General features: G+C 39.7%; 1 protein-coding gene and 1 long non-coding RNA gene across 13 annotated transcripts in view; one reads left to right on the top strand and one right to left on the bottom strand.

Moving 5' to 3' along the window:
- Positions 1 to 27,481, bottom strand: part of LPP (LIM domain containing preferred translocation partner in lipoma) — a 679,749-nt gene that overhangs the window by 253,615 nt on the left and 398,653 nt on the right. For 11 of the 12 annotated variants that reach the window (XM_086674971.1, XM_086674973.1, XM_086674968.1 and 8 more), the window contains one exon: positions 2,062 to 2,751. In XM_086674971.1, coding sequence (XP_086531097.1) covers positions 2,062 to 2,751 — 690 coding nt within the window. Of the gene's footprint in view, positions 1 to 2,061; positions 2,752 to 5,564; positions 5,730 to 27,481 lie in introns of those variants that run through there. The other variant, XM_086674979.1, reaches the window with a different exon arrangement.
- On the top strand, positions 17,880 to 21,144 carry LOC147577355 (uncharacterized). The gene is made up of 2 exons (XR_015240193.1): positions 17,880 to 18,785; positions 19,081 to 21,144. It is a non-coding gene; the product is annotated as an uncharacterized LOC147577355 (long non-coding RNA).

The following is a 27,481-nucleotide window of genomic DNA, read 5'->3' as shown; positions in this document are numbered from 1 at the left end:
AGTTCGAGTCCCACATTGGGCCGTATGCTGACAGCTCAGAGCCTGGAGCCTGCTTCGGATTCTGTCTCCCTGTCTCTCTGTGTCCCTCCCCTGCTCATGCTCTCTCTCTCGCTCAAAAATAAATAAACATTAATTTTTTAAAAATTAATGCAAAACAAGGGGCAACTGGGTGGCTCAGTCAGTTGAGTGGCTGATTTCAACCCAGGTCATAATATCATGGTTTGTGAGTTTGACCCCCATGTAAGGCTTTGCACTGACAGTACAGAGCCTGCTTGGGATTTTCTGTCTCCCTCTCTCTCTGCCCCTCCACTGCTTGCTCTCTTTCTGTAAAAAATATAAACTTTAAAAAATAAAAACAAAACAAAAACAAACAAAACAAAGCACCCTTAATAACATTTATTTTCATGGAGGGAGTTTGAAAAGAAAGGCCTCCCAAGAGTAATATTTCGAACACTTAACATTTTAACTTGGAATCTTTATGTTGTAGAATGACCATGGCTGGTCCGCTTTTGTGTAATGAGCATTCATAAGGTTACCGGGTGCCTCCAGATACTCACAGGCCCCCCTGGGAAGGGTTCTTTTCCTCTAAAGAACCTAAAATTCTTTTGGAGCACCATTAATAGAGCAGATGTTTTCATGTGAGAATCAGGGTTTAGTAAACATCTTACTGAGAGAGTAAGGATCTGACAGATTTTTGTCATAATGGTGAAAATGTGAACAGGTATATCTGGAAACTGACAATCTTGAATGGGTAAAGGATTATACACACACACAGATACACACATGTGCATACACACACACATACACACACACACACTTCTATAATCCATCTCAACAATTACAATTCAACGTGTAGCTAATCAAGGGCTCTACAGTTTCTTTTTTTTAATGGTTATTTATTTGAGAGAGAGAGAGAGAGGCAGAGAAAGAATCTTGCATTGTCAGCACAGAGCCCTACATGGGTTTCGATCCCACAAACTGTGAGATCATGACCAGAGGCGAAATCAAGAGTCAGACACTTAACTGACTGAGTCACCCAGGTGCCCCAAGGGCTCTCCAGTTTCTGACTTCTCACAGCTCTAACCAAAAGGGTGGGCTCAGTTCCAACCAATAACTGGAGATTAGCTTGGTTTCTCCATTGCCTCCCTTGCAAGTAATTCTCCTTGGATCCTCTTGTCAGGGTGGGAAGAAACATCATCATGTTGGTTCTAGTACTCATGGAAAGTCCAAGTTGTAGGTGAAGAGGTATGTGTAGTATTGTGTCTTAACTATTCACAGGAAGTAACAATGCATTGACTTAAAAGCATATATGCTTGCAATTAAATCAAACCAAAAAAAAAAGATAACTGTCATAAAGGATTTTTAAAAGTTTCTGAACACAGTTAAGGCCCACAGACTAAGATTCTTCCTGGAGGATCAGTAATGGGGATAAATAAGAGGTAATAAACAAGTTCCATAATACTGCAGCCCCCTTCACCTCACCTACCAGGGGCCCTTGGCCACTTGTTCTGTCTCAGCAGCCCTAGGCTAGTTCGGCCCTAAGCAGAACCCAGAGTGCCAACTTTGCTTGGGTTCTGAGCGTCTTTACATGAGCCTCATGTGGCCCTGTACATCTCTTACCTAAAAATATGGGGACCTCCTGTCCCCACTAAGGTACAAGATGCTGCATATCTATTTAGAGTCCAAGCACATGCAACAGCTAAGCGTGAGGAAGTTTCTGACCCACAGAGGGGCGCTTTGACCAACAGGAGACAAGAGCTGGAAGATAAACTATTTTCCCATCCTCTCCCTGAACAGATTGTCCTGATCTGCTCATACGGTCTTTTGCAAGATGATCCTTCAAGATTGAACAATTGGCTGTACTGGATATTAAACAGTAGCCATATGATCCCACACGTAGGATCTCTGCCTTTTCCTGCTTCACTCACGCTCACCTGGGACTGTACTTTCTAATGATATAAAAGGAGCTCATACACTTTTGCCTTAGGGTGTGCTTTCTGGGGAAGTCAGGCCAAGATACACACTCCTTCAGCCGCATCACTATGTTAATGAGTCCCCTACCTTTTGTTGCAGTGGCGGTGCGCAGGGCACTGAAACAGGATCTGTGATATAGGTCTTCTTGGGCCCAGTAACTGGATACATCCCGGCTGGGTTCTGGTTTCCTGTTCCAGAAGGAGTATACCCTTGTTCCCGCTTCCACGTATTCGGATGCCCTTGTTGACCGTAAGCTGGATCAGAGTCATTTTTGCCCCCATAGCCAGGCCCTGATGGGCAATAGCCTTCATAATAGCGTCCTTGGTTGGGGGCATACCCATACCCAGGCTCCGGTTGAAGTCCTGGTGGTGGAATATATGCATAGTCCATGCCCCCCCGTGTTGAAGGAGGTGGGCACTGCCCAGAGATAGAAACTGGTTGAGTGTTATAGCCCTGGGGTCCTGCGCCTGCGCCATAAAATTGTCCTGATGAAGGAGCAGCCATGTAATGAGAGCTGGGCTGGGCTGACTTCACCTGCACGTTGAAGGCAGGCCTTGAAGGGGTGGACGCCGTAGCATAGGAGGCGGGGACTGGTTGAGGCTGGGGTTTTAGTGTTCCAATTGGTGCCACAGGGATGGGTCCTGCCTGGGGTGCAGGCTGTGGTTTCAATGTAGACTTTTTGGTTGCCGTTAGAGGGGGTTGGTTTGGTATTACCATTCTTTTATGTCCTGTGACAGGGGTAGAGACTGGAGGAGAGGCAGTTGAACTAGTAGAGCCCTAAAGGGGGAAAGAGAAAAAAAAAAAATAAAAAAGATAAAGATTACTGCCAGTGAAAAATGAAAACACATAAAGGAACAAATATTAGTAACTACTATTCTTATTTTGTATCAACTCTTATATGGTTCCTGCCTTCTAAGAATTCACAAACCAACACAAAAATCATGTGCACTTTTGTGTACTAGTAATGAACAATCTGGAAAAAAAATTAATGATTCCATTTACAATTACATCAAAAGGAAACAAAAATACTTAAGAATAAACTTAACCAAAAAGGGCAAAAGACTTACATACACTAAAACGTACAAATGCTGCTGCTGAAAAAAATTGAAGGCATAAATATATATAAGACATCCTGTGTTCATGGATTGGAAGACTTAATATTGTAAAGATGTTAATACTACTCAGAGCAATCTATAGATTCAATCCAATCCCTATCCAAATTTCAATGGCAATTTTTTTTTCCAAAAAGGAAAAAATTCAGCCTGAAATTCATATCAAATCTCAAGAGATCTGGATAGCCAAACAATCTTGAAAAAAAAAAAAAAAAAAAAAAAGAACAAAATTGTAGGTCTCACACTGTGCAATTTCAAAACTTAGCACAAAGTTACCATAATCTGCATGGTATGATAGTAGCATAAAGACAGACATATAGACCAACAGAATAGTATAGAGAGTCCAGAAATAAACTCTTGCATACATACACAATTAATTTCTGATGAGAGTTCCAAGACCATTGGTTTGAGAAAAGACACACTTTTCAACAACTGGTGAGGAAAACTGGATATCCACAGGTAGAAGAATGAAGTTGGACCCTTACTTACACCATATATAAAAAGTAACCCAAGTTTTTAGCTCTAAATGTAAGAGCTTAAAACTTAAAACTCTTAGAAGAAAACACAGGCGGAAAAAAAATAGCAACTTCTTGACATTGGATTTGTTAATCTATATGATATATATATATATATACATATATAATATATACATATAATATATATTATATATAATATATAATATATAATATATATAATATATAATATATACATATATATGTATATATAATATATATAATATATAATATATACATATATATAATACTGAAAGCACTAGCAATAATAAACTAAGCTAAACAATGCTATCTCAATCAGATCAGATTACCAAAGATATAGTCAACATACAGCAAAAAGGAGGTACTAGAGAAAGAACAGGAGGACTGGGCAAGGGTACGAAAAAAAAACAAGTAAATCAAAGAGGGGTCTTGAAAGAAACAAACACTCCCAGAAGAACCAAAAAGATGCTAAATTTTAGAACAAAGATTCCTATCAAAGAGTGATTTACCAAAGATAACCCAAATGTAGACTCTTCCTCCTTTTCTAACTTCCTGATTTCCATTGCATTCATTCATTCAATTCAGAAATACTTACTGAATATCTTAAGAATGTTTAAGGACACACAGATTGGAAGATCTCACTGCCAAACTATGAGAAGTCTTGGTTAGGCTGGGGATAAGTAAAGGCTCAGAGAAAGCTTGGAGATTCAAACATCTGTCCTCAGGCATTAGTCTATTATGGATCTGGAAATATGTCAATGACAGAATGTTTTAATTTTGCTCTGAGTTACTATGATTAGATTTGTTGATACAACAAATGAATGACCACACCCTGATTTTGCTGTTTATTAATTTCCAAGATAATTCACATATTCTTAGGAAGAGGGGATGTGAGGCCTTATGTTACTCTAATGTCATTTACCCACACCAAGTCACTAGAGACATATAGCTGTGGGAAAGATGCCGCTAACTGCTTCTTCATACCTACTCCCCTTCTTCACTACTCAAAGAATTTCTATTTTATTTAGGGTGACAATGTCCTCACTTAAAATACTTCTCTAGACTACAACCAGAGATAGAACGTTGCCACGGGACACAGTTCTGGCCAATGAGATATATGCTAAACATTTTAGGGAAAACAAAAATTCTCCTGATAGAAGCATCACCCCTACCTACCTTGCCAGTTTCTTCTTTCCTGCCTGGTTGGTGGATGTGGGGCTGTAGATGGTACAGCTATCTTGCCCCCACCATAAGATGCAAGTCTATCAACTCAAATATATATAGCTTTCTGATGATCTACACTGATCCGGAGATAAAGATTAAAACACTCCCAGAGATATTTGGTTGACATACAGTAATTCTCAATGGAGAGAAAATCACCTCCTGATCAGGGACGTTTGGTAATGAGTGGGGATAATCTTATTGTCACAGTGACTAGGGGATGTTATCATCATTGCATGGGCAGAAAGCAAAACACATCACTGTCAAACCCAAGATGGCAACAGCATCCCAATGAAAGTGACAGACTCTTGGGCTACATTTCTTCTGTCAACCTACCTGTGAAGTTCCCAGATGTGAGCCAAGGAGGCCACAGGTCCTCTCTCTAGCATCTCTCCTCTACAACACTCTCTACTTCTGGATCCAAATAACCCTTCTCCCCTTGGTCCCTTTGATCCTAGAGCACATGAAAGCTCTGACTCTTCTGGCTCCAGATGATCGCTCTGTCCCTAAACACTTCTCTATACCCAAATGCCTGTGTACGCGATGCATTTATAAATCAGCGTGTTATCATTTTTGTTGGGATTCTGACAGTTACAGCTCTCTTTCCCACATTTTATTGGTCTCAATTTATATTTGTCTTTTTCCCTGAAGAATTCATAATTCTAGATTTAGTTCTTTAAGTTACCGGAGGCTGTTAAATACAGTTATCTTTTTTTCCCCCTTATCTGATACTAGCCTCTCAGAGGACAAACTTGCCATTTACTTTTGTAATTGAAGCAACCTTAGTAATCTTGTCTTGGCAGAGTAGCTTTTCCCTTCTTTATGAAGATGGCTCCAACAGTACTCAAGAGAAAGAAATTCCATTTCCTCAGTAAGCAATGTATTAAGAAATACATCCTGAAGAAATTCCTAAATACACACACAGTTAATTAAGATCCTGACATTCTGTAGTAAAAAGCATGGGAGAGTCAGTTTGAACCTAAAAAAAAAAAAAAAAAAAAAAAGGTAAGGTCAGTTTTTTTTTCCCAGTCAACCATGTCAGTCTTAAAAAAAAATGTCAGCATAGATGGAATTGAATGTAAGAAGGAATAAAGCTTTTCTTTTCTTTGATGACTCAAGATCAGCAGAAACCCAGAGTTCCTATTTTGAACACTTTACAAACCCAACTATAAATGGAGACAGTGACTGAGCAACTGGGCTAATGACAGGCGTACTCTGCGCTGCAGCTGTAGAGAAGTCTGTCCCCAGAGCAGATCCTGCAGAAATCACAGATTTTGGAAATGAAAGCCAATCACAATGATAAAGTAAGAATAAAAAAGAATTAATATAGACCTAACTCCTGAGAAGCAACATTTTCCAACAAAATTCCTCTTTTTCTTTTTTGGTGAACACACACAGACACGCACGCACGCACGCACACACACACACACACTTTAAACCTCCGTAAAGTCTTTGAAGGAAGGCATCAGGTCACAGTTTCAGAAGTCATTGCTTTCTTCTAGGAAATATCTCACCAGTGGAACTCTCTTTGGGGGATGAGAAGGTTTCCCACAACTTTATTATGAATTCTGCTGTGTATGTGCCGGCATGCTTCTGACTATTTTCTATATCGTAACTACGGGAGTGAAAATAGCACATTTAGCTATATTTTTCCCTTTGCAATTTTACACTCTTTACCTCACTGGAGGTGGAAGGGGTAAAGAACAGGAATCATTTTAAAGCGTATTTATTTATGTTCTTCATAGTTAAAGAAAGCTATGGCAACATTTTCCTGGCCCACATATTCAATTAAATACATAGTGAATCTTTTCTACTCACTGAATTAGTTGGCACTTCCGAGTATTTATTTTTGGCATATCATTTCTTTTTTGTTTTTGCAGAAATTCTTAAAGTTTTATCATGATTTAACATTTTTATTTTGAAAATCAAGCACATTTTAAAATTACAGGGATATATATATATATAATATATACATATATATTACATATACATGTATATATATAATATATAATATGTATTTGTAATATATATATTATATGACTTGAATCTCTGTAAGTCTTTTTATGTGGTTATTTTTCCATTAATTATTTTCTAACCATCATGTAAAGCTCTGTGAGGTTAATGGGAGAAGGGCAACATCCTGGGATGAACAGCACATGTCCCCCCGTCCGCCAGGAGTTTATAGTCTGGTAGAGGGGCTACTATATAATCAACAACTGGTGGATGGATACTCCATTACCAGGAAGAACTGGTCGTGGCCACGGGACAACAACAGACAAGGGGTACCGAGAGCACCTCTCGTTCTCACCCCATGGGGCAGGTCCTCAACTTCCTTTGTGGCCAGGTCAGGATAAGGTCCGGCCATTCCTCAATCTCTCCTGCCCCTCCCACCCGCTCCCCGACCACACTCACACGAGCGCACACACACTCCCCTGCTCCAACCTACCACTGTGTCTTCTATGCATCCTCCGTTTCTTTCTTATATCCTTACATTTAACTCCAGTCTCGTTTTCCTTCCGCTGCTGTTTGCCCTCATCGCCACTTCCCTGAGCTGTTCATTGCCATCAGCGAACTTCACTTCTTTCTCACTCCCCTCCCTCAATAACGCCACAGTCATCTCTCTAACGTGACCCTCTGAGCCTGGTTCTCTGCTGATTGCAATCTGCCAAGGCCCTGCTTTGTGTTGAGCTTGTTTTATTATGTTGTGCTCTTTGTTTGTTTGTTTGTTTTTAATATACTTTAAAATAATTTCCAGTCTAGCCCCTGCCTCCCTGGCCAGCTGCCTCCTTTTTTCTACCATCACTCACATCACACACTCCAGCAATTTGAGGCTTATGCAGAGACTGGAATAGATCACACAGTTATGTCTGCACTCAGATCCGTCAGCCAGGACCTCCTTCTACAGTCTCTGATCTGTTCTATCCAATCTCTACCGCGCTGCTCCCCTGCTGCTCAAACATAGCCATCTGGGCAGTTGCCTACTTATTCTGCAAGTCTCAGATCAAATGATGTGTCTTCTGTACTGTCATTCTAGACTCCCCTGTAATGATTTGGACGTTCTTTCTGTGGTCCTTCAGTTATATTCCCCATGAACTTTGTACATAGTCCCCATTAAAACAGTTACCTTCTGGTGTTTTAATAATCGACTTGCATGTTTTTTAAGTTGGAAAGAAGTCAAGCTGTAAGCTCTAGAAAGCCAAATTATCATGATCTCAAACAGACAGAGATTTGTCTTTCATAATAGAGAATCCAGGAACAGGCAGCGAAGAACTAATATCTGCTCAACAGTGACAGCAGGGATTCAGGCTCTTTCTAGGGATCTGTTAGAAGCACTTCACTAATCTTTCTTTAAAATTCCTACTGATGACCAGTCGTCACCATATTGCCCAATGGCCCCTGAATAATGACCCTCTTTATCTGACACAGGCCCTCCTCTCTTCTCTCCCTCTTTTTCTCTCTATTAACTCTATCCAGGACCATATACACAACTTAAAATACCTTCCGCATTATGAAGAGTCTCTTGAGTTTCTATCTCCAGAATTCACCAGCATTCTGAATACCAGGCCCAGATATTCAGCTGTTTGTTTTATGTGTCTGCTTGGACGTCTCAAATGCCTTTCAGGCTCAACATGTGAAAAACTGTCTCATCATCTTCCTTGAATCTGCCCTTCTATTCCCGTCTGGTTTTCTCATCCACACAGGTGTTGCTCAAATGAGAACACTAGGAGTCATTCTTGAGCCTCTCCCTCACATCCCATTCAAGTACTAAATCCTGTCGATTCTATTTCCTCAGCAAGGAGTTCTGTAACTCCCAAATCTTTCCACATTTCCTCATTTCCTCTGCTGTGGTGACTCTATTCCAAGATACCACCACCCGTCACTGTGAATTCTCCAACAGGAATCCAGACTGGTATTCCCTCTTCAAGGAATCCTTATTCTGTAGACGGAGCGCTTCCTCTCAAACACAGATTTCATCACATTACTTTCCTGCTTAAAAGTTTTCAACACTTAGGGGATTGTTTTGCACACTAGCTCTTCTCCCTCTCCCTGAAAGGTACACACTCTATCAATCTCTGACACTGACTTTTTCTCATAGCCAGTGTGCCAGGCTCTCAGGTGCCATCATCATGTGAATTCTAAGGAGCTAATTCCTCAGGACCCTTTAAGTGTCACCCTGAGTGTGGTTCCTCGGTGAGCTCTGCTGAATCCTCCGGCAGAGTGAGCACTGATTACTGCTCTCCTACACATATCACACTTGTACGTGTCTGTCTTCACAGTGTCAGGGACTCTACCCTTGTACTCACTACTGCTTCCCCAGTGGCTTTTGCATATCATAGCCAATAGTGGGCATTTGACAAACATTTGAATACATGAATGACTGAATGAATTTGGACTCCAAGAAGAATTCATTTCCTTGTCAGATTATAACCCAACATGCAAAATACGAGCTACCTCGTTTCTCTTATTACTTGACAATCAAGAAACGCTGTCATGCATTTAATGCATGCTTAATTACAGTAATCTCATTAGTTTTTCCCTTTCTCTAAATAGTTCAATGGCTTTACTTTTTGAATTGATTAATACTACTATCTTTCAAAGAAGCGTCGAAATGCTTACTTTCATTTTGATGGTTATATTGTATATGCAAATTCTACTGGATGCTGGCTCTAATCTCTTACAGATATAGTTAAGGGCCAAATTTTAAGTAAAATTACTGCAAAAGAAAAGAGACGAATGCATATTAGAATAATCTTTAACAACATGTACCGCAACGAAATGCATTTGAACTACCAAGTAATCACAATGCCCCAATCTCTAGAAATTTAATTAATCAAAGTTATTTATTCAATTAAAAAAATTGAAATTCTGCTGTGTGTTGGTTACTGAGCTAGTTGCTAAAACCACAAACAGACAAAGGAAGTCAGAGTCACTGCACTCAGAGAATTCTTAATTAGATTTTTTGGACAAAACAGGGGAGCGGTAAATAGAAGGGTTTCTACTAATAAAGAAAATTTTCTAAGGTAAGAGAAGGGGAATGTATTCAAAAGCGGAAGTCCTACATAAAAGCGATTGTATAAAACTCAGAGCCCCTTCATATATTTTGATTCCAGCTAGTACAGTGACATGGAAAAACGCCTACGATGGCAAATGAAAATATAAATGCTAAATGACAAACACAGAATGTGAAATCAATCATATACGCAATACAGTTGAAGCTGTAGGAAATGTTATTTCCATATGGACAAAGAACAGATAAACCATGGAACGGGATATGGTTGATTTGTCAGAAAGGATTCTGAGCGTTTCAACTTCAATTTTACTTTCATGACACTTATGTACAGTTATGGGAACAAGACTTGATGAAGTATTTTCCTTTACGGTTGTCAACTTTGTATATCCTTGTGGCAGGAAAACAAATTCAAATATTCATTGATATCAAAAAATGCGTGAAAATGGCAAACACTTAATGTTACCTGTCCTTTGTGTAAACAGTTTGAACACTATTTATACTTAATCCTCACAGGCACCCTTGAGACGGAAACTATTATTATCCCTATTTTCGAGATGAAGATACTGAAACACAGAGAAATTAAGTAACTGCCAAGGTTATACACACACCTAGCAGGTGGCAGATGTGGGATTCAAACCCAGGTAGCCAGGCTCCCTCGTTTCGGGTTTTAAAAACCGGTTTGTTTCTCTCTAGCAAAGTAAGGGTGAACTAGACCACATGTCGAAAAAGCAAACAAAAAAGAAAAAAAAAAGAGGCCTTTCCACTCTATCTATGGTTTTCCCAAATTTAAGAGTCATGAGATCTAGATGTGGGAACAGACACATTTCTCTCCTAGAAGAAAAATAACAGAGTAAAGGAGACAACAGATACTCAGGGCTGGGATCTGGGAGGAAACAGAAAGAGGTAGACTGTGTTAAATTGGAGAGTCCATACTCTGTCTAAACGCCTGCTGCTACACCGTGCCAGCTAATTGCTGCCCTGTGAAATATGGATCCAATGTTTCTCTTCTGACTTTACGGTCATTTTTCTTTGCAAACACTGAAAAGCCACAGGAAGGATTTCTGCAGGACAAATGTGGCACACGAGGTGCATTTTCAACTCCCATTCTAACTTAAGGACGCTGGCAAATAGAAATACCATGATGAATGAAATTGAAGGGTCCCATGTTGGAATTCAGGGGACAAAAACTTCCGGCTTCACCACTGTGTAGTTGGGTAACAATGAAAAAAGGAACATTACTTCTCTAGATTGACTTCTCATCTGAACAAAGAAGAAGACTTAAGACTGCTGTTATTTTTCTCTTTTTGTTTTAAATGAGGAGTGCATCTTTTTCTTGAAATAAAACTCTTTCTTTAACACAGACAAAAGATGAGCTTCACTGGATGATGCTCAGGGTTGACGGGAGCCCACCCACTTGTTCCTCTAATACTATTTCTCTACAAAAGATATAATGACATTCAAAATCCAGCGATTCCAAGAGTAAATTCTGAATGTTTAAAATTAGTTTTAATGGCCAATAAGAGCCTGATCTCATCACTAAGGATTCACACCGGGAAGGTACTTAATAAATAACGGCTGGATAAATGAACAGCTAGACTTGGCTTCTAAGTTTGTACAGTGAGAAAAAAATGCAAACACAGATCACCTATGTCAGTTATAATGCCATGCATTCTCATATTTGCTACTGTTATTTTTTAATTAAAAATTACGGTCTTATTTTCTCTATGTGTTTAATTGAGTAATTACTTTTTTTTTTTTTTTGGTTTCTTGAGTGCCCTTACTGATTATTTTCCAAAACTCAAGATTGATTGATTTTTAAATAAGTTCTATGCCCAACGTGGGTCTTGAATTCATGACAAGAATCACATTCTCTACCGACTGAACCAGCCAGGTGCCAGAGAATTCAGGGTTAGTACCTAGAGCAGATCCATTTCTCACTCATTCAGGACATATTATCCACTTGATAGATGACCCCATGAGCTAGAAAACAACCTAGCAGAACAAGAGTAGAATACACGATCATAATACTGTACATTAAGAGAAGTACTTCTCAAATCTGGCTACACAGCAGGACCATTGGGGGCTTTTTAATACAAGTTATCTTTCATTAGGCCTTTCTAATTAATAATTATTATCTTAGATCCACCCAGAGACTGAAATCTGTAAATTAAAGAGAGGGACACATGATTTTTTGGTGAATCCAGAATTCACAACTACCTTCTTAGGTAGTGTTGTTAAAGCAGAATAGTGAGGCATACGTGGAGTTGGGGGATTGAAATAATGCAAAGGGGTCACCCCAATTATCTTCAAAGGACAATGTTTTTGTGAGTTAGACTTAGGGAGCAATGCGGTGTTTGTTGGGTTCTATAAACTCTTCATGAGCAATATGTGTCTGGGTGAACTTGGTGATACGTATCATAAGTCCTAATAAAGTCTATACCTTTCGTTTCTAGGAATTTAACCTAAGGAAATTACCATAAGATAGCATAACCGTTTGGTTTCTAAAAATGGTTATGGTCATATAATATATAAAAACAAAAGGTTATAAGGTTATAAGCAATTTAAATAATCGATACATGGGAGCTGGTGAAATCAATGATGGTGCATTCATATAATGGAATACTATTCCACAATTGAAAACTATACCATTAAATGTTTAAAAACATTTAACATTATCAGCAATCCACCAATCCCACTCCTGGCATACACCCCACAACGAACTGAGAGAAGGGACTCTCATGAGTATCTGCACACTCGTTGTTCATAGCAGCATCATTTGCAACAGCTAAAATGTGGCAGCAACCCACGTGTCCACTGACAGGTCAGTACATAAACCAAATGTGGTCTACCCATACAGTATTATGTTACTCAGGCTAAAACGAGAAAGCAATTCTGACACAGGAATCAACCTTAAAACACGGTGCTGGGATGAAATACGCCAGTTACCAAAGGACACGTACTATAGGATTCCAATGACCTCAGGTGTCTAGAGTCGTCAAATTCACAAAGACAGAAAGTACAATGTGGTCACCCAGAAGGGAGGGGGGAGGGAGGAATGGGGACTAATTAGCTAATGGGTATAGAGTCTCAGTCTGGGAAGATAACAAGTTCTGGAGATGGATGGTGGTAATGGTTGCACAACAATGTTAATGTACTCAACGCATTCTTAGAAGTGGATAAGATGGCGGGTTTTGTCATATACTTCACCATAAAAGTAAAAGAGAAAAAGAACAAGAAAGGAATAACAATAAAAAGTCAATAACCTTATACATTTAAAAAATCAGGTTTGGTGACGTTTTGTATCTGTTAATCCATCTTTGCATCTATCTAGAACTCTCACACATGCATACTTACTTACATGGCTAGAAAGATCTAGTCTCAAAATGGTAACAGTGGATATTTTAAGGAGGTGATGTTTGGTGTTCTGTATACTTTTTTCTATTTTCCAAAGTGCTTAACACAACCACATATTACTTTTTTTTTTTAAATCAGAGTATATGTGTGTGTGTATTAAATACTACATATGAAAAATATACATTTTTTAAAGAAACTGACACACCAAAAACTATCGTAGTGTCCCAACTTGCATGTGTGAGTGTGTGTGCATAAAGAAGAAAAAGGAACATTGCAAATGGTTTATAAATATTCTTAAGAGGTGAAAAATTACATTAGCAGATGCAATTAACAGAAACTTGTGTTTCCATCTTCATAGTTTTTCTGTATTTTCCACATTAAAGAAAAAAGATACCTCATAAATGGTAGCTGAGAACTGGTGAATGGTTAAAATGATCTCAAAAGATTACTTTTGGAATTAAAATCGCAGGATTTTCATTAGTGTCACTGAGTTCAAAACATTACTGCCGATACAGAGACATGACTAATACACTAATCCTCAGCTGTTGTGCACCTAAACCACACACACACACGCACGCACGCACACACACGCACGCACGCGCACGCGCCCCTTACAAGTCTCGCAAAGAGTTCCTGTCAGAGAGAAGCAGAAATAAATCTCTTCCTTCTGTGCATCGTATCAAACTTGTTCACTTCACAGTGCACCGTTCCACAGACATGAACTACAGCTAGAGAGGGGCTACTCTTAAGAGCTTCAGAGGTGCTTCAGACACAGCAGCTTGAGTTTGGGTCGGGTGTGCACTCCAGAGCAGTTTTTGCCTTAGAAGCTTTTCCGTGTAATTAATTCTTACCACACTTCTGACTGGGTATAAGTGACTTTGAGGACAAGTGGCTCCCCAGACTACTGAAGACACCAATGCTGGCAGGTCAGATTGTTTTCCCGGAAATAAAATCAAGTCCATTGGCAGCATGAAGATACCGCCTTGGGAACCGTCATTTCTGAGTTCCTAACTATCACACGGGGAAGCGGTGACCCCACGGAGGCCCTGCACTCATGTCATAAAACTATCATGTCATCATATTAACACCAAGAAAGCCAGCATTTCAAGGAGAGTAACCCCTACCCACCCCTCCCCCGCCCCGCAAATAGCTGTCAAATAAGATGTGGTATGTCATCACTTTTGAACTTGAGAGGTCTTTGAGGCTGCGGTTTATGTAATACCCATACAGTACGGTACACTTAGTCCCTAGCATGCATGTGGCTGGCCCTGGATAAAATGCCATTGTGATGAGGGTTAATTCAATCCGAGCGTGTTCAATAATCTAGGAACAAAGTGACAGGAGAGCCTATTTCAATAGCAAATGATCTCATACACGGAATCATCCCCTTCAAGGGCCTGTGCACTTTTGTCCAATCAGGCCAGGGGTCAGGTGAAAAGTACCAAGCGGTGAACTAATTAGCCCAGAAACAACAAAACACGGTCTCAGTGACAGTATGACAGCACAGGTGTATTTTTACATGGCCGGTAGCACTGGAAGTTGGAATAATTCTTTTGGTGGGTAAACCGGCAATCAAGAGCCATTAAAATGCCCGTAACTTATGTTTAATTGCTTATTTACAAACTATTAGAGGGTGGTTGAAGAAATCATGGTGCACGGATCCGATGGGATGTTAGCAGCTGGCAAGCAAGGAACACATGTTCAAATAAGTCTATAAGGAAGAGCCTATGTGGGGCGCCTGGGTGGCTCGGTTGGTTAAGCTTCTGACTTGAGCTCAGAGGGTTACGATCTCCCAGTTCATGAGTTCGAGCCCGATGTCAGGCTCTGCAGAGCCTGGAGCCTGCTTCGGATTCTGTGTCTCCCTCTCTCTTGGCCCCTCCCCTTCTTGCACTGTCTCTCTCTCTCTCTCTCTTTCTCTCTCTCAAAAATAAATATTACAAAAATGTTTAATTAAAAAAATAAAAGCATATGTATACTGCATATGTATATTGACAGAAAATTTGTAAATCAGTACTATGCTAAGGTTAGTAGGTTATCTTTAAGATGCACAGTCATGTGATTGGATGTTACAAATACAGCCATGCAATTCTTTCTCTCCTTGGTATAGCAAAGGTTTTTGGTTCTAACTCCTAATTACCTGTACCCTTTCCAGTTCTCACTACCCTAGTTCAGTCCACTATCCTTGCCGCCCTAATTCACTGAAATTTATATACCGAATACATGGGCACATATGCTTATATATAAATTTATTTTTATTTTTTTAAAGTTCATTTATTTTTGAGAGAGAGAGAGCATGTGGTAGGGGCAGAGAGAGAGTCCGCAATGCAGCACAGAGCCTGACCTGGGGCTCGAACTCACAAACTGGGAGATCATGACCTGAGCCTAAATCAAGAGTCCTATGCTTAACTGACTGAACCACCCAGGTGCCCCTGAATTTTTTTTTTTAAACTGACCTCTTATCGTCCTGTAGTACATCCTCTATGCTGCAACCAGAATATTTCAAAAATCCAAATAAGATCATCCCCTTTCTTTATTGAAATCTCTTGAAGGTTCCCACTGCTCTTAGAAGGAAGTTCAAATTCCTTCCTGAAAGAGCCACCACTTAGCTTCCTTGTCTCCTCCCTTCCCTCCCCTGGGACTGGACGCTCCAGCTATCCTGTGGATACCTACCCTGAACATTTTCCACTAGCTCCCACTTCTCTACTCTTTTTTTTTTAAAGTTTATTTATTTTTGAGACAGAGGGAGACAGAGCATGAATGGGGGAGGGTCAGAGAGAGGGAGACACAGAATCTGAAGCAGGCTCCAGGCTCTGAGCTGTCAGCACAGAGCCCGACGGTCGGGCTCAAACTCACAAACCGTGAGATCATGACCTGAGCCGAAGTTGACCGCTTAAACGACTGAGCCACCCAGGCGCCCCTTTTTAAATTTTTTTTTCCACTTCTCAACTCTTTTTTTTTTTTTCAATGTTTATTTATTTTTGGGACAGAGAGAGACAGAGCATGAACGGGGGAGGGGCAGAGAGAGAGGGAGACACAGAATTGGAAACAGGCTCCAGGCTCTGAGCTATCAGCCCAGAGCCTGACGCGGGGCTCGAACCCACGGACCGCGAGATCGTGACCTGGCTGAAGTCGGACACTTAACCGACTGCGCCACCCAGGCGCCCCTCCACTTCTCAACTCTTAATGAGTATTCATCCTTCAGGTTTCAAATGAATGACATTTCTTCGGAAGAGGCAGTCTTGAGCCTCTAAGTCTAGGTGAAGTTGTCTATCACGCATGTCCCTTTAACAGACTGAACTTCTCAAATGATAACCCTTGTCCATTGTTTCCAGTTCCTTCCGTAACCTTCTCGTCTCCCCAAGCATCCTACTGGGGAGAACCTGTCACTCTCATTCAACACAATGCCTTTAGCATCTAACAAACCGATGCTCCATAAGTGTCTGTTCAGTAAATGAAAGTTATTTCCGTAGTGCACTACGGACAAATGCTGTAAAAGAGTAAGATGTATTTAATAAAATGAGACAATAATGGCAGTAGTTGGTTAAATTATAACCGTCCCACTCTTTTTTCATCCCCTGCCAGTTTTGTAAAGTAAAAAGCTTTACTTAGATGAAAAGCTACACCATAGTTATTTAAGTATGATGGAGGGTTGTGGAATTCAATGTAACTAAAAAAATATTTGGGGGCACCTGGTGGCTCAGTGGGTTAAGTATCCGACTCTTGATTTAGGCTCAAGTCGTGATATCAAAGTTTGTGAGCTCTAATCCTTCATCGGGCTCTGCACTGCGGGTGTGGAGCCTGCTTGGGATTCTCCCTTCCTCTCTCTCTGCCTCTCCCCCGTGCTCCCTCTTCCTCTAAAAATAAATAAACTTTAAAAGATATTCTTAGTTTATATGTTTTAGGATTGTTAGCTATAGGTAACAGGAAATGTGGTGAGCGTGATTTAGTAGTGTTCGGTTATAATCAACTACTATCATAGACCCAACGATTCCAGCCTATTAGTGCTTCTCAGAAGCCATTAAGGACAAAAAGATGAATATAAGGGCAGGATCTCTTCTCTCAGGAAACCCTCAAGTCCTGTAGGGGTTTCTCATTGCTAAAATTCGCATGTCAGTGGTAGAATTTAAAATGTGACCACTTTTGAGACACAGTCTGAAAAGAGTTATCTGGGGCAGATGTAAGCACAAAGAAATATTTGAGAAAGAAGAAATAAGGTTGATTTATTTACGCATTATTATCCACTATGCTTTACAGAATCATGGAGTATTACAGCTTGAAGGAATTTGAAGGTCGCAAATTTCTACCTTCTCCTCAAGGGAACAAGGCTTAGGAAAGATTCACCCAGAGTGACAAGGCCTTGAAAGGGTCAGAATTAGAACCCAGTTTTCCAGGCTGTAACACCAGTGTTCCTGACATCACACCAGAATGACCAGACTTAGTAATAAATAAGCCTATAAAAAGGCAACAGACCCAGTTTTGTTTTCCAACAAAAGCGAACCCCAGCGTATAGACACCCGGCCGCATCGCATGGAAATCACCGACAAGGCTCAATGGGGACAAGCTGGGTTGCTGTGTTTTCATACAGGAGTTTCCAAAATAGTAGTGGAATTCAGTAAGGGAAGCCACCAGTGTGAGCAAGTGGCTATATTTGCTACAGTGGAAACAAACAGACCTTCGTTCACATATTTCCAAAGGAATCTGGGTGACCGAAAGCAAAGTAAAAAAGGAATAGGTGCTGTGTCACAGTCCTTAGGGAACTCTGTGAGCAAAATTTGCTAAGACCTATTGAATATTTCAAATAAAAGATCAAAAGGACACCATATTCACAGCACATTAGGCTCATAGCAGAGTCACTCGATGCGTGCTTGTTATTTTTTTTCTTTCCTTTTGCAGGAAGCATGCTCGCTTTTAAATGACCACTGTATCACTGGGCTTTGGATGTACATCATTCACATTATATAGTGTATCGGAAAATAAAGTTTCTCTTCCGACACATTTGTTCTCAGAAATGGAGACTGTCCACTTATTGTGGATGGACAAAGGGGCTGAATCACAGAAGGGTATAATTTCTAAGGAGAGAGCACTTCGCCACAGAGTAGGAGGAAGGGTAGAAAATGTTTTCATAAAAAGCGACTATTAGGGACAAATAAGGGCTCTATTCACCAAACCTGTACATATCCCTTTATCCTTGTAAAACAAGCTATGAAAGCACATAATGACTAACTGCGGCAAAATTACTCACATCCTAACTTTGCATAATCGCTAAAATGGTTCTGGTTTTTTAACCCTCCTCCTTCAACAATTCTGCACTCTTAAAAAAAAGTTTTTTTTTTCAACCACAGCACAAATGGTTATAGCAAACGAGTGTACCAGGCACATCTGCTGTTCCAGAAAGAATCCACTCTCCTGTGCCAAATCCACGTCTATCGGAAGAAATAAAAATAAATTGCGAGCAGGTTCAGCAAATGCCCAGATAAATCCTGCAATGACCACATGGAGTAGATGCGTTTCTGGTAGCTGGTGATGCCTGAAAAGGGTGAGGCAACAGAGGAGCAATCTGGAAGCAAAGGTTGCTCGCCCATCAGTCTTTGTCACTCCTTCCCGGAGCGCGGAGCGGAGGTAGCTCCTTTCCCATTCTCTCTGGGCGACTATTGAGATTATCGTTTATAACCTCCGAGGTGGTAGGCAACGGGCAGAGTGTTTTGCAAAATGCGAACAGTCATCTCAAAAATAACAATGACAAGAGCAATGACAGTCCTAGTTTGAATGGTCCCCCAAATCATTCCTTGCTATTTTGCCCATTTATATTTTGGAAAGCTTTGCTGGTAGAGTCTATTTGCGATTTTAGATCCTGCAGTGAAGTAAACGGGCTAGAATTTGGAGTAATCAAGAATTTATGTTTCCTCTTTTCCAGACAGCCACCGCCAACTGGAAATCGGAGCATGGCTTGTGGGAGAGATCACCATGACTTTGGCCCTGGTACCTGGTGACTGAGCTCTATGGAACAGCAAAGAGATGGTGACTAGGCCAAGAGCAAGGTATCCACACCACTTCTGATACCCTTTATCAGCTGAGATGCAAATGGCTAACAGAGCTCAATCGTCTGGACAATCTCTTCTTCCAGAAGAACCTCCTTCTGATGGTAAAATGAAGAGTAATTTTATCCTGTTGTTGTCGTTGTTTGTTTTTGTTTTTAGAATTGCAAAATATGAAACAATAAGAAATTCCAGGACAAACATTCTCAGGGACCCAATTTCCCAATTTTAATTTGGGCCAAGGTCTGAAAGTCCTGGGCCAAACAAATGTGCTTTTGTTGGTCCCAATTTCCTCTTTATAAGCAGGGGGATATGACTGGGAAATTTTAAACATCCCTGGTAGCAGGGCTGACTGGGTGGCTCAGTTGGTTAAGTGTCCAACTTTGGCTCAGGTCACAATCTCATGGTTCCTGAGTTCAAGCCCCAAGTCAGACTCTGTACTGACAGCTCGGAGACTGGAACTTGCTTCAGATTCTGTGTCTCCCATTCTCTCTGTCTCTCTCCCTCTTGCACTCTCTCTCTGTCACTCCCTCAAAAATAAATAAACATTAAAAAAATGAAAAAAACCCCACATTTCTGGTAGCTTAAAACATCTAAGAAACACCCTTGATCTCAAAGTCTGATACCTGAGGTCCTTTGGAATGGTATAGAAACTAAGATCCTTCTCATCCTGACACTATTTTCAATTCATTTTTGTTAATCTCAAGATCTATATATGTTGCAGAATGTTATATCTGGTATTTACATAAAAATAACAGGTTATAAACTTGTACATATAGCATGATTAAAATCCAATATCTAATTGAGAAAAAAACCTGAATTACTATAGTTATTAGAAATATAGATATTTTGCTCTTTTTTCTTCCTTCATTTTATTTTATGAAAGCATTATATTTGCATTTAAAATGAAATAGCTTTATTTACAGAGAAAAACAATGATATCTCCAAACATCTTTTCCTTTCAAAGAACACACTGCATCATCCCAAACCACCCTAAAGCAAAGAAATATGATATTAGTTGCCTTAAATACATGACTTTGGAATTTCTTTTTGAAAAATGGTGTCATTCATGGAGTCATTGACCATTAACTGACCACCTTCTAAATACCAGAAATTTTGCCAACTTCTTGGGTAACAAGTTATGGTTCCTAGCCTCAATGAATTCAACTATACTTGGGTGAAACAGGAAGAAAACCAGTGGAAACTTCTCAGATTCCCAGAAGTCTGACAAACTCTACTTGGAATATAGTGTTCTACAGCAACCCATTCATTTTTTTAAACATAGAACTGAGTTCCAGCCAGACAAAGAACACTGGTTTGAAAAGGTCTAGAAGCAGGGTCCCCCTCTCTACTCTAACTACTGGATGACATTACGTAAGTTCCTGTCTTTTCTGTTGCTCAGCTCCTTCACCTTCAAGGTGCTGGCTAAAAATGCTTTTTCACATTTCCCACGGGCAGCTGAATTCAAACATCTTCCCCTGGCCTGCTATTTCCTATCTCCCTTGTATCTCAGATGAATGTCATCACCTAGGTAATTCTTGTTGCACTCTCAAGTTAGAGAACTGTTGTTCTAAACTACATAAACTCAAGAACAGGAACCATGTTCTAATATTCATTATTCATCCTTTCATTTAGAATATGGTTGCACAAAGATTAAGCTATAATAGGCTATCAAAACATCATTGAGGAATGAATGCATTAATGAATGACTATATTCAAGTATGAGGTTATCCTCCATTTCCTTAATTTTCTTTATTTAGTCTCTGCCTGTGTGAGCCCTTGTGGATTCTGGGATGATTGGCATTATAGAAATATAAAGAACATGATAAGCAGCTTCAACAATATCATTATTTGGTGAGAATGGAGGAAATCGCATTTAAAAAAAATGAAAAAACAAAACAAAACAAAACAAAACAAAACACCAATGATCTCAGGCATCAAAGGTGCAATCTATGGGGCTAGTCATTTTATTTCTAGATTTCTTCACTCAATACCTCAGCAGTTAAAAAACAAGACAAAACAAAAAGGCAGCAAAACATACAATTTCCCAGGGGCACCATTCATAGATGGTACACAACAGAACTACTCAAGAAGATATTTTACTATTATAAACAGACAGTTCAGTTTTGTATTTATTCTGTTGTCGCTCCATGATTTTTTTTTAATATGAAATCTATTGTCAAATTGGTTTCCATACAACACCCTGTGCTCGTCCCAACAGGTGCCCTCCTCAATGCCCTTGATTTTTTTTTTTTAACGATGGCTCAATAACATATTCAACATTCCTCAGAGCTGTGAATGACAGTGCTGGGCAAACTCTCATGTTAAGAGACAGTTTCTTCATTAAGATAGTAATACTCATAGAAAATACAGAAGATATGAACAAGATTAAAAAAGAAAATGGAGGGGCGCCTGGGTGTCTCAGTCAGTTGAGCAGCCAACTTTGGCTCAGGTCATGATCCTGCAGTTCATGAGTTCCAGCCCCATGTGGGGCTCTGTGCTGACAGCTCAGAGCCTGGGGCCTGCTTCAGATTCTGTGTTTCCCTTTCTCTCTGCCCCTACCCTGCTTGCCTGCTCTCTCTCTCTCTCTCCCTCTCTCTCTCAAAAGTAATAAATAAACATTAAAAACTTAAAGAAAAAACGAGAGGAAATGGAAATATCCATAATTAAACCTTAGTGATAAGAACTTGAACTTGGTAAATTTTTCTTTGTATTTACATGTACAATTTGTATGTGTGTGTATACCTGTGCATATGTATACTAATACGAGTATTGGTGTTTAACTGCGAACCTTGTTTATATGCAATTTTGTATCTCATTTTTTAAATTTAACATATCATATAGAAGTAACAAATTTAAAAATTCTTCCAAAAAGCTGTTTATGGTGTGGTAACCAAGTGGTCAATCCGCCTCAACAGATGGGAACGCTCAAAGGTGATAACCCACTACTCAGTATACATATTTAATTTCAAAACCCAGACCGGGATGTGAGGCATTAAGATTTCCCTACTGTTTTGAGTTGTGCTACAGTCTCTTCACAAAGTAGTTTTATTTCTGATATCAACAATGTGAGGGCATGCAGTTGTATATCAAGATACCCGGCATGCACTTCTAACAAAATGTCAACTCCCCACCTACTCACTTCTCATGTAGATCAGATATATTTCAATCAGCCAAGCTATAGGCATGCAATTCAGACCCATGCCTCTGGGCCAATCACATCATGCCAATGATAAACCCTCTGATACTGAATTGCAAAAGCCTTGTTGTGTCAAGACATTTGATATTTGTAATGGGGCATCTGAGAACATTCGTTTATTATTGTTGTTACTGCCATTATTACCATCATTATTATCACCACATTCCTTCTATCTACTCTGTAATATGTAGATTGTTCAGAAGCCAAATGTAGAATGGTGAGACCAGGGCTGTGCTGAAGAAATATTAATCTGGAAGCCATATGGTTATGATGGGCATAAAGGCAGCCAAACAAGAAGCCAGTGCCACAATCCAGGGAAGAAAAGATGAGGCCCTGACGAGGGCTAGAGTTTGAAAGAAAAGGCTCCTACAGCATTCTAGAGAGTGTGTATGTGTACAGATTGTCCCAGAATAGTTCTGGCTAGCAATTTTTCCTTTGTACAATGATATTTCCAAATATGAATAAGGAATGGAGCCAATGAGCTCCTGTGGTGTGGCCAGTTTAGTGGAAACCCAGCAAATACGCTGGAAACAATAACTGTTAAGACAAATACTAAATGGGGGTGTCAGAACAAAGAGAAACAGAATCATGGGGGAGGCTGCTACAACTGAAGGCCTCAATTCCAGCACTCGGAATTAAATGGCATTTATTCACACTTAGACACTACGGCCCCTTTCAGGAAGAGGGTGATTTGTTGCTTTTGGGAAATCCAAGTAGCCCAGCAGTCACGCATAGGTTGTACAGAGGGGTAGACAATTTTGTGGGGGTAAGCACCGTGGATGTGTCCAAGTGACCTAAATGATTTTACTTCTAGCCAAAATTCAAAGATAAATCTTGCCTCAGATTCTGAAAGTTCTCATCTGGCCATGGACATCCCTAAATGAACCTTCAGGGAGAAGGGAGAAAGGAGCATTAACAACACCCACCAAGTCATACTTCATCTCATACACTTATTGGGCTTTGTCTAAACAGTTTAACTACACCTGGGATTCAGAATTAGAAAAGAAATACCAATTTAGCTTTGTCAAACAAAGCGCTAAACTGGCCATTTTCAGTGGTGCCCACAAGTTGAAGGCCTTAGAGGTCATGGGCCATCCAACGGCACTCAGTCATGGGGTCTAGGAACACTGGGTCTGAATTCACACATGTAGCCTGGGTCAAAGCTGCCCAAGCTCCTGACCACTCCCTAGGATTCCCCAGTCAGAGGCTAGGCATCAGTTAACCATCTATTTCATTGCTTGCACTGTGCTTTGTCCTTGGATGAAGGGTAAAGAGAAATACTTGTTTCGTAATACCTTATCTATCTCAAAAATGAAAAGAATTATTTGCCCTAAGAAATATGGCACACAGCGTAGATTAACCTTAGGTGTCATCTATGCAAATAAGCAGCTGCTGTAAAGACAGAACCTAACCTCAAATACTGTTATGGAACAAACCCTACGTTTGCTCAGCTTCGATCACTTACCCAGATCTGTGATATTGTAATCACCCCCTTAGAATAAATGAACTATTATTCCACATTGAAGAACCACTCTGGCTATTTAAGTCCATGTACACGAGTGCCATGTGGGGCAACAGAAAAGAAGCAGACATGTCCAGCGCACTGCAAAACCCAACAAAACAGTGACAACAAAGCAAAAACAAACTCTGGCAAAAATCCTGCAAACAATAATAGCAAACCTCATGTTTTGAACAGAGCTATACAAACTATACGTTTCCTGTCTTTAAATCAAAATTTGTTTTTAAATAAAGTCTACAGTCTTCACAAAGTCCAATAATAAAATAGCCAATAGAATTGGTGAAACATTCATGTTTTATGATCTTAAGCTTTGTTTTTAAAATACGGTCAAGTAGCTTCAATGTATAAACATTAAATTATTTGGAGCCTCACAAGTTTTCAGCAGTAAAGTAATAATGCTGTGTAACTTTTATCGTGGAGTAGAGAGTATTAAAACTTTATTTCAGGGTATAATAATTTTAAAGAAATAAATACATTAGAGTTTTCAAAATGTAATTGTTGTTTTATAACCCACATGAATGGGACAAAAAAAAAAAAACCACCAACAACGTATAGGCACTGAGAGTTTGTGCCCAATTTTCATAAATATATTGTGATGTGCACAAACCGTATGTAAATATTGCATTTATCTATCCATTGATAAAGGATGCCTTTCAAATGATAGAAGTAACAGATCTGCTTTCATTTTCCTTTAAATAAGAAATTAGCCATTCTTTTGCAAAAGTATTGAGAGCTAATTGCGGGAAGGAAACACAAGAGGAACTTACATATTGCTTAAATGGACTAAATGTATTTTTGTTCCTCCTCATTTTCTGACCTTTGCCAATGCCCAGAACTGATGGGATTAATGCAACAGTAAGCACATCATGTACATTCAAAAGTGTCTGAAATGAGATACATGTAAAGAAAAGCACTCCTCACTAATTAAATAAGCACAGCAGATGACAAGGTACTGGGCTCTTTGGAGTAGGGAGAAATTTATTCCATGAGCTCCCTGGACTCAAAGAGTTCACAAAGCAAAGGAGACGAAGTAACACTAGTTAAGTGCCTATAACATAATCATTGAGAATGCTAGGCAACGCAAGAGCAGTGATTAAATTTCAGATGGGTTATTCCCAAAGTGGCAAGCAGAGAGTGGCTCTCCCAGTGCTGTCTTCTTCCGGGGGACAGAATTAGAACACAAAGATGGCTTCCTGTTGAGGGCGAGGGTAGGCCTTCATTGTAAGAGGAGGGTAGATAGATTCTTTCAGGCAAATGAAGTGAGCAGAGACCCAGACAAAAGGAGAGGGCCGGGAGGGAGAACAATCAAGTTTTTCAGGAATCTAGTAATAGTTGACACATTCTATGTGCTAGACCTCATCTAAGCGCTTTCCATAGAACTGAGGAAGGGCCTCTCATTGTTCCCATTTTACAGATGAGGAAACTGAGGCCCAGGTCTAGGTGAGATGAAGTAACTTTCGCAACGTCACAGCATCATCTCATGTTGGTACCTGAATCTAGGCTTCGTGGTTCTAAAGTTATTCTGTTGGCCTCTTCTATACGAAAAGCAAACACCTAAATCAAGGCTGTAAAATTAGATCAGGATAGATTGTGAAGGGTAACATCTGCTTTTCATTTTCGTTGACAACTAATCTGATATAATTAAAGGACAAATATTAAGGTAAAGAAGGGCAGGGGAAGAACACTGAATGCTGAGAAAACACACACACACACACACACACACACACACACTGCAAGGAGAATAATTACTCTCTGAAGAGAATGACTCTTGTTTCATTAAGCGTAAGGACATACACAGCTCTGATGCAAATCACATCTGTTTAGCTGAGGGTGACATTTTCAAACAGTCTTGAAAAAGGCAGCTTACGAAACATTATTAAAGCCCTATTGTCATAGCTATATACACAGTATTCTGTATCCACATGTGATCTCAGTTTAAAAGATAATATTATTTTCAAATATTAAAGTTTTTTCCCCACGCGTGGTGCCATTTACAATTCTTTCTTCACAGGACAACCAGGGAATTTAATTATCATGTTAACACATCGCAAAACTTAAAACCACACCAACTGTGGCCACCGAACGAGAAGCAAGACCCCCCCCCATTCATTAGGAACCATCATGGTTCAAGGTACTATACACTTGAAATTAACATGTTTTGGTATTTTTTGGTACTGCTTGGGTTTTTAGAAGGAGAGGAAGGAGGGAGCATAAAGAAAGTAAGTTATCCCCTAAAACCTCTTAAACAGTGAGCCTACTGAAAAGCAAGAAATCTATCTTATTTTAAAGGAAACAAATACTAGATCCCACAAGATTCCTCACTAATTTAAACTCTTGAGTGCATTGCATCAGATATTCAGGCCATCAATCTCTTAATCTAAATTCAAAATCCAACAGACACAAAGCACATAACCACTTTAGGAAAGGCTGTTTCAAAACACACTGCCTTTTTATTAGCTTATTATACAAAAATTATGGTAATTTCTTAATAAAGTTATGGAAACAGGCCACATTATTAATTGTATTGCAAATATCATATTTAATTAAAGATACATTATGTTGATAGAATTTAGCATCTGGCACTCAGGCTTTGCCGATCATGTAGAGTAACAGAAAGAAAATAATCACTATAAATGCCCTCTTGTGTTCCAGTCCTCATCAGAATCAACTTCAGAACAACATTTAAGGTCCATTATATTTTGTGGAAATATCTAGGATGAGGGGAGAAATGCACCTGCGACTGTCACATATGACATCACCCAGAATTCTGCGGCCCATTTCTCTTAGGATATAAATGGCTCTTCCATAAGCATGTGTTAGTGAAATGGCCCCTGTTTTGTGGCCCTTACGCACAACCAACTGGTTCTAATTTTTAAAATGGGCGCTAATGACTTGTATTAGTTTAACACCAAGTTTTCTTGTATATACTCCCAAAGTTTTCTAGATTCCTTTCTAATGTCAATTAAACATAGTCAATGGCGGACTAATGAGGCCTATTTAGTAGCGATTCATAATTTACTGCACTTGCACTGTTCCCTGCAGGGCTTTTTTCCCTCCACTAAACCACAATCATATCTCATTATTGTGGCTTCATGACCACTTTCTGGTCTAAATTTTGTCGCTGGCATTTAGTTACGGAAAAGACTTTTCTATAATGTCTATAGAACCTTTTCCTTTTAAAAATGTCAAATCAAAGTGTTCTTAACTTAAAAATACTGCAGCCAAATTGTGACAGCTAATCTCAGCAACAATAGGAAAAAACAACAACCAAAGGAGGATGTTTTTTCTTCTAGTTTAAAAGTTCTTCCATGTTGCTGAGAAAACTGAGACAAATCTGCACACAGACACTTTTGTAGGTACCAATAACCCTGCTGTACTAAAAGCAGAGTGTAAAGGACCTCTACACTTCATCCTGCCCCAAGGAGACTCCCACCAAAAGCCATAATCTTTTTTTTTTTAAGGGAGAAAGAGGATGAGCGCTAGAGGGGAAATGGGGGGGCGGGGAGAGAGAGGGAGGGAGGGAGAGAGAGAGAGAGAGAGAGAATATTTCCACCAGGCTCCA

This window comes from Puma concolor, chromosome C2 (genome assembly GCF_028749965.1).
Source record: "Puma concolor isolate L17-30 chromosome C2, mPumCon1.1.hap2, whole genome shotgun sequence".
In the NCBI taxonomy this organism is placed as follows: Eukaryota; Metazoa; Chordata; class Mammalia; order Carnivora; family Felidae; genus Puma; species Puma concolor.
Note: the sequence above shows the minus strand (reverse complement) of the source record. Positions and strands in the feature narration are given on the sequence as shown.